This window comes from Eurytemora carolleeae, unplaced genomic scaffold, assembly GCF_000591075.1.
Source record: "Eurytemora carolleeae unplaced genomic scaffold, Eaff_2.0 scaffold1638, whole genome shotgun sequence".
In the NCBI taxonomy this organism is placed as follows: domain Eukaryota; kingdom Metazoa; phylum Arthropoda; class Copepoda; order Calanoida; family Temoridae; genus Eurytemora; species Eurytemora carolleeae.
Window position 1 is genome coordinate 52,576 of NW_019397524.1, and position 8,182 is coordinate 60,757.

The window sequence follows — 8,182 nt, forward strand, 5'->3', positions numbered from 1 at the left end:
AGCCGTTTTGACGTTTATTGGATACAAACAAACAGACAAGCCAAATTTATATATGAATTGTAAGGCTTTGTTGACAGACAGAGAAGCAGGCAAATAGAATAGAATATATATTAGAGTGGAATTTTGAAAATCCCTCGGTATGAATTTTGTCAGTCCCTTTTAGCCTGAAAGGAAGTTCAAAGTGTACAAATGATGTAAATGTTCATAAATTATATGCAGTAGAGTACATTAATACAGTATGTTCCCTAGACTATTCATTTCAATTTCGAATTTTTAAACCCTGTTAAATAAATTTTATAAAATGAATCAGGTGAATAAAAAACATCATTTGATTTATAGTCATACTAAGTTAAAAACCTATAGTTGTACCTATGGTAACATGGATAAGAAATCGGTCTTTTGTTGTACTTGTAGATAAGTTTAATATGAATCATTTTTAAAAATATATTTTTCTTAAGAATGCTTATCCTCCACTGTGGAAATTTTCCGCAAATCTTGGAACTTTGGGCCCCGCATTTTTTCTTGTCAAAAAATTTGACCTAATAACATGCTCAAAGAAATTCGAAGAGAAATAAAGTTTGAATCTCGAATATATATGTTCACTTCAAAGCTTCACTCGATTTCTGCTCTCTGGACCAAATATGTAATTTAATCCAAATTTAAAATTTATTCATTTACGGAATATAAAATGCTTTCTGGTATAAAATATATCAAATGTAATGTTATTACACGTCAGACTTTAAAGAATGAATGCTCTTTACAGTTTACAGTTTACACAACTATTTTAAAAGCTCGCAGATTTTGACCTTTCTCTGAGCACCATCTTGGATTGATTCTTTTTAAGAATTTGTTTACGAAGATTTCTGAATGGACTTCGCTCTGTCATAATTTGTCTCTGCCTCCTAACTCCTTCGCTCAGTTGAAGAGGGGAGCTCGGGGCCTCCTTGGAAATTTCTCTTTCCTCTTTCTCCTTTTCTTGTTTGGCTGCCCCGTTCCCCAGTTTAAATCGTTTGGCGGGTTTTCCTATATCTTGTTCCTCTGCTCTTCTTTTCCTAAAACAAATCATTCAACATTATTGGTTTTGTCCTTATTATTAATTTTTCAAGATTTAAGCTGGCGCAAACTTAAAACCAGTTTTTGGGAAATTTGACCCGCGGCTTAAATTCATTAAATTCGGACACAGAACCTTAAGAAAATATTGTTCGTAGAAATTTTTCTGGAGTGCAATAAAGTTCATATATTGACAAAATTGACTTTGAGAGAAGATGCCAATTTCCATTATCAACACTAAACTAAAAGCCCTGTAATATGAATGTAATTGATACATTAATATTAAACTCATTTTTCCGCGGCATTTGACCTTAAATATGTAAAACAAACTCTTACTATGTATCCATATATCTGGTATTCACTATTAAGCTGACCTGCAGCGTATGCTTCAGTGAGAGTCAGTATTCATTATAATATATTTCAAGATAAATATTATTTCAATCTCATTGTTGCTCATAGATGTAAATGGTTTCGTTGTGAATTAACCTTACAAATTTCTAATATCAGAGATCACTTCTAAATTGAGTTTTCATAATGTAAAATGTAATTATTTTTTACCTTGAATTTATTAGAAATTTCTTAACCGCGTCTAAGGATAAAAACCGTTTTCCGTTCGGAGCAATGTAAACTGTAATCTTTCCCTCACCCATTCTCACATCCAGTATTCTCCAACCAAAGGGAATTGTAGGTCGGGTAGTTATCAGGGTCATCTCCGAGGATGGTGTAAATCCAGTTCAAGATACAAAACTAGGAAGGATGGTATTTAGTAAGATGATAACAATAGGTGGCGGAGAATGCAATCACGACCACTAGTTGAACTTGACAGTCTTGGTTAATGATTTGGTAGTTTGCTGCTTTATCACACAACTGATGAGATTGAAGGACTGTGACCGATCCGGGCCGGGGGGCAGAACTGGTTCAATCTGACCGTCCATCACAAATCATGTTGACAGTGACGGGTTGCTAAAGTATGTGAGAGAATGGAAATTATTATAGGGGGGTAGGGGGTAGGACGAATGAAGATCAGAGCCTGTTGTATTTCGTAATATTAGAGGAATCTATACTGATTAGAACATTTGTAATTATTACATTTTTGTTATCAATTATATTTATAAATTACAGCTACAACCTTTTGTGCAGTAAAAAAAATAACATTTGTTTACATCTAACTGTGATCTTCATTTAAATAAGCTCTAGCAAGACGACTTTTAGAATCAGGTTATAACTTTAAAAAGTCCAATGAACATGAGACACAGCCATTTTAAAGTGTAAGACCCATTTCACTAAATTGGTGATTTGATACGTTATAGCAAATCTATTTACTTTCTAACATTATCAAAAATACTAAAGTATTGCTTTATTGTCGTCTTTCTATTCCATTGTTGTCTGGTTATCACTGTCCGCAAGCTGATTTCTAATTTACATATTTTTTTTAAATCCCAACTCTATTTGTCTGTATCCAAGATTAAGGATACAGGTAGGAGATCTGTATACATATCCTGTATCCAAGTTAAATGATAAACAGGGTGGATGTCTATTTGTCTGTATTCAAGTTTAAGGATACAGGTAGGATATCTGTATATCCTGTATCCAAGTGAAGGATATACAGGGTGGATATCTATTTGCCTGTATCCAAGTTTAAGAAAAAAGGTAGGATATCTGTATAATCTGTATCCAGTTTAAAGGATACAAGGAGGAAATCTGTAAATTAAGAAAAAGGGTAGATTAAGCATTGATCCCGATATCCACAATTCAAAAGTTCCTATACTAAAGAAGGATATCTGTATATTTTGTATCCAGATTAAAGGAAACAGGGAGAATATCGATCTGAAGATCCTGTATCCAGGTAAATAGATATAGAAAAGGATATCTGTTTTCTTGTATTCAGATTAAATGATACAGATTGGGTATCTTTATATCTTGTATCCAGGTTAAAGGATACAGGGAGGATATCTGTATATCCTGTATCCAGGTTAAAGGATACGGGGAGGATATCTGTATAACTTGTATCTAGGTTAAAGGAAACAGGGAGGATATCTATATATCTTGCATCCAGGTTAAAGGATACAGGGAGTATATCTGTATATATTGTATCCAGGTTAAAGGATACAGGGAGGATATCTATATATCTTGTATCCAGGTTAAAGGATACAGGGAGGATATCTATATATCTTGTTTCCAGGTTAAAGGATACAGGGAGGATATCTATATATCTTGTATCCAGGTTAAAGTATACAGGGAGGATATCTATATATCTTGTATCCAGGTTAAAGGATACAGGGAGGATATCTATATATCTTGTATCTAGGTTAAAGGATACAGTGGGAGATTGAGTGGAAAATGATGTAGATTGCCCAGTCCCCAGGGATATCAGTCTTTTAAAAAATTGATATATATATATATATATATATATTTATAACAATTTTGCAACTTAGACATTTCATCAAAAATCCCTCTCATTTCTGGTCAGTAGTACGTCACTACTTTAAACCATTTTAAAATTATATCACAAACCAAACTTAATACAACAATCAAACCATTTAGCACCATTTAGCGACAATCTTATTTCCTAATTGAAAAAATAAAAGAGACTTATATTTTTCAATTAAAATAGTTTTCTTTAATCAATAAAATTGTAAACCAAACTATCATTCTTCAATAAATCCCTAAACCGAAATATTATCCTTCAAAAAAACCATAAACCAAACTATCATCCTTCAATAAACTATAAATCAAACTATTATCCTTCTATACAACCATAAAACAAACTATCATCCTTCAATAAAACCATAAACCAAACTATTATTCTTCAATAAAATCATAAACCAAACTATCATCCTTCAATAAAACTATAAAGTAAACTATCATCCTTCAATGAAATCATAAAACAAACTATCATCCTTTAATAAAACTATAAACCAAACTATCATCCTTCAATAAAACCATAACCCAAACTATCATCCTTCAATAAAACCATAACCCAAACTATCATCCTTCAATAGAACCATAAACCAAACTATTATCCTTCAATAAAAATCATGAACCAAACTATTTTTCTTCAATAAAACCATAAACCAAACTATCATCCTTCAATAAAATAATAAAACAAACTATTATCCTTCAATAAAACCATACACCAAACTATCATCCTTCGATAAAACCATAAACCAAACTATAATCCTTCAATAAAACCATCAACCAAACTATCATCCTTTAATAAAACCATCAACCAAACTATCATTCTGGAATAAAACCATCAACCAAACTATCATCCTTCAATAAAACCATTAACCAAACTATCAATCTGCAATAAAACCATAAACCAAACTATCATCCTTCAATAAACTATTATCCTTCATTAAAACCATAAACCAAACTATCATCCTTCTATAAAACTATAAACCAAACTAAAATCCTTCAAAAAATCATAAACAAAAGGTTCTTCATATCACACTATTAATCAAACTATTGTGAACCAATCAATAATTAAAACGAATAATCATCCATCAACCAAAACAAAAACAAAGATCAAAGTTTGAATCAAAAATATTTTTCTTCAAAAAACCAGATCAATTTTTTATCTTATCAATCATGCTAACAACCCGTTTACTCCATCTTTAAATAAAATGATTTTGTGTAAATAAAAAATGTAAATATTGAGAAAATCCTAAGTTCATCAAGTTTTTTTATCTCTCTTTGTTTTTTAAGCTGAGATAAGTCACATATTTTGTGGTGAGTAAAAAGTAAAGAATATATTGCTGTCTGAATAAACACACATATCTGTTATATAAACAAACTATATTTCTAGGCTTATTTACAGACTAGCTTCCTCATTTATAATTTCCTAGGGAATTCTTTTTCTTTATTTCCCCCCCCCCCCCCAACACCCCCCATTTTGGATTTGTATTTAGAAAAGTTGTAAAGTAAAGAGGCAGCTATTTTTCATGTTTAGAAGTAAAAATATAAATATCACATAATTTAACAATCCTAAAGGGATTATCTTTGCAATGTTAAGTGATCCGTCAATTAAAAAAAGAGCATGCGCGATTTACAAATAGTCGTTTTTTCACCTTTAAAGTTTAAATTAATCGTCAATAAACTCAATTTTTTCTGTAGACAGATATTCAAATCACTTTAATGGAGAACCCACAGTTGAAGTAATATAATTTCAAAAAGAAAAACATGGATAGCACAAGGACATTCCACTCTATACATGGAGGGTCTCATTAAATCTTATTTATAGTCTACTTAAGAAATAACTTGTGTGGCAAGCTTAGTAATAAATTCATTTTATTTACCTTAAAATCTAATTTTGTAATCCATATAACGTTATATACTGTTAAATAGTCAAAGTTCTCAAATATCAATGGTGTCGGCTTTAGGTATTAAAAAATCCAAGATTGAGATAAGCATACTGTGTGAGACTGTGTCTGGGGAGTGGGATCCATATTTGCTGCCCATGTTGGTGATGCAGTCTTTTAGCACAAATTACGTGGAACTAGCCAGAAGGAAAAGGTAAATTCTGTGCGACATTACTGCAATACGACTTTGAGACCGAGTAGCTCCTCTAGTTTTGATGAAAATAACAAGTACGCCAAGGTAGTTCAAAATATTTAGTTTTTTTCAATAAATCTTTAATAAAAGGAGTAATGATTGAAAACAGATAAAATTTCCATCCTACGTGGATTTTACTTTAGTTTAGAGTGACATATACATTTATAGTATACACTGTACAATATGAATGGTATACAATATACACTGTGTAAATACTATACAGAATACGTACGCTGTACAAGATGGATGGTTTTCAAAATACACTGTATAAATATTATACAGAATACACTGTACAATATGAATGGTATACAATATACACTGTGTAAATACTATACAGAATACACTGTACAAGATGGATGGTATACAAAATACACTGTATAAATATTATACAGAATACACTGTACAGGATGCAAGGCATACAATGAATAAATGTATAAATACTGAATCTATGTAAGAACGAGTTTCTGGGGAAAAAAACCTGGAAATAAAAACTTGTGAAAAAAGTCCGAATTTTCTCAAGTCCTTTGAAAAAATGTCTCTGGATTCCTGGGACTTTTTTCCTAAAATAGTATGGGGGCTGCCAATAAAGTCTCAGGAAATAAGATCTCAGGAAAAAAACGTCCTGAAGAAAATAAATCCGAGGAAAAGAAAAACCTAGAAAAAAAGGACTTTTTCCATTGTGAATCATGCATTTTCACTTGTTAGAGGACTTTTTTTCCGAGGACTTTTTTGTATAAAATCATATTGGAGCCAGAAAAAAAGTCCTAGAAACTAAAGTCTCGAATTGGTAGGACTTTATTTCCGGAGACTTTTTAATAAAAGGAATTTTTTTCACAGGACAGGACTTTTTTCCGGAAACTTTTTTTCCAAGGACTTTTTTGGCGGTTACCACAAATACTGTACAGTATACACTGTACAAGAAGAATGGTATGCAACAATGAATAATGGTTTAAATACTATACAGAATATACTGTACTAGATAAATGGTATACAACAATAAATAAATGTATAAATACTTCACAGAATACACTGTACAAGATGCAAAGCATATAATAAAAAATGTATAAATACTGTACAGTATACACTTTACAAGATGAATGGAATACAACAATGAATAAATGTATAAATACCATACATAATACACTGTACAAGATGAATGAAATACAATGAGTAAATGTATAAATACTATACAGAATACACTGTCAAGATGAATGGTATACAATGAATAAATACTGTACAGTATACACTGTACAAGATGACTGGTATACAATGAATAAATAAATAAATAATATACAGTATACACTGTTCAAGATGAATGGTATGCAATGAATAAATGTATATATTATAAATAATATACAGTATACACTGCACAAGATGATTGGTATGCAATGAATAAATGTATAAATACTATACAGAATACACTGTAAAAGATGAATGGTATACAATGAATAAATTTATAAATACTATACAGTATACACTGTACAAGATGAATGGTATACAATGAATAAATGTATAAATACTGCACAGCATACACTGTACAAGATGAATGGTTTACAATGAATAAATGTATAAATACTATACAGTATACACTGTACAAGATGACTGAATAAATGTATAAATACTGCACAGCATACACTGTACAAGATGAATGGTTTAATGAATAAATGTATAAATACTATACAGTATACACTGTACAAGATGACTGGTATACAATGAATAAATGTATAAATACTATACAGTATACACTGTATAAGATGACTGGTATACAATGAATAAATGTATAAATACTATACAGTGTACACTGTACAAGATAATTGATATGCAATGAATAAATGTATAAATACTATACAGTATACACTGTACAAGATGATTGGTATGCAATGAATAAATGTATAAATACTATACAGAATACACTGTAAAAGATGAATGGTATACAATGAATAAATTAATAAATAATTAATAATTTCTATAGTTAATGTTTTGGTTGACTCATCTTAACTGTTATTCAACCTCATCATCCTATATGTCACATAGAGTGTATTTTGTAATACTGTACTCATTTCTGCCTAAATCTTTTACTCTAGAATGTGCTTGTTGGAATTTTCATTGCTGCTGCTGGATGGAGGTTTCTTTTTCCCCTTATTTTATCAATAAAGAGTATTTGAATCTTTTTATCGCATCTCTGATTACTTTAATATACAACTTCAAGATTTCACGCAGTTAGTTGGTACAGTTTCAAGATACCCTGAGCTGAAAACTTTAGAATGAGATGTTTTGTAGCCAAAAGTTATATAAAACATTTGAATCAAAAAGTTATTTAAATCCTAAGTTTCTTACATCTTCCTTTGTGTACTGCAAATAAATGTACACAAGTATACTGTGTTGTACATAGGGTTGGTAATCGTTTTTGAAAACGATCGTTTAACGATCGTTTTTTGCTTCGTTAAACAATCATTTTTAAAAACGATAGTTTCGTTTTCTCAAAAAAACGATCGTTTTTAAAACAACCCACTCGTTTTGAACTGTTAGAAAACGAAGAACAATCGTTTTTGAAAACGATCATTTTCAGAAAAACGAT

The 8,182-nt window shown here is 30.6% G+C and overlaps 1 protein-coding gene across 1 annotated transcript; it reads right to left on the minus strand.

Annotated features, from left to right (window-relative positions):
- Window positions 1-647: 647 nt before the first annotated feature.
- LOC111714723 (uncharacterized) lies at window positions 648-1,962 on the minus strand. Its single transcript, XM_023489885.1, has 2 exons — window positions 1,609-1,962; window positions 648-1,052 (listed from the first exon to the last, which is right to left on the minus strand). Exons 1-2 carry the CDS (start codon window positions 1,758-1,760, stop codon window positions 785-787), a joined length of 420 nt encoding a protein of 139 aa, XP_023345653.1. The 5' UTR covers window positions 1,761-1,962; the 3' UTR covers window positions 648-784.
- Between the last annotated feature and the right edge of the window lie 6,220 nt (window positions 1,963-8,182).

Bases quoted from the DNA above. Each gene is read 5' to 3' on its own strand.
- LOC111714723 (XM_023489885.1), bottom strand. From the start codon at position 1,760: ATGACCCTGATAACTACCCGACCTACAATTCCCTTTGGTTGGAGAATA. The intron at 1,053-1,608 runs GTAAAAAATAAT...GATTTGTTTTAG, and splicing joins AAATTTCTAATAAATTCAAG to GAAAAGAAGAGCAGAGGAAC.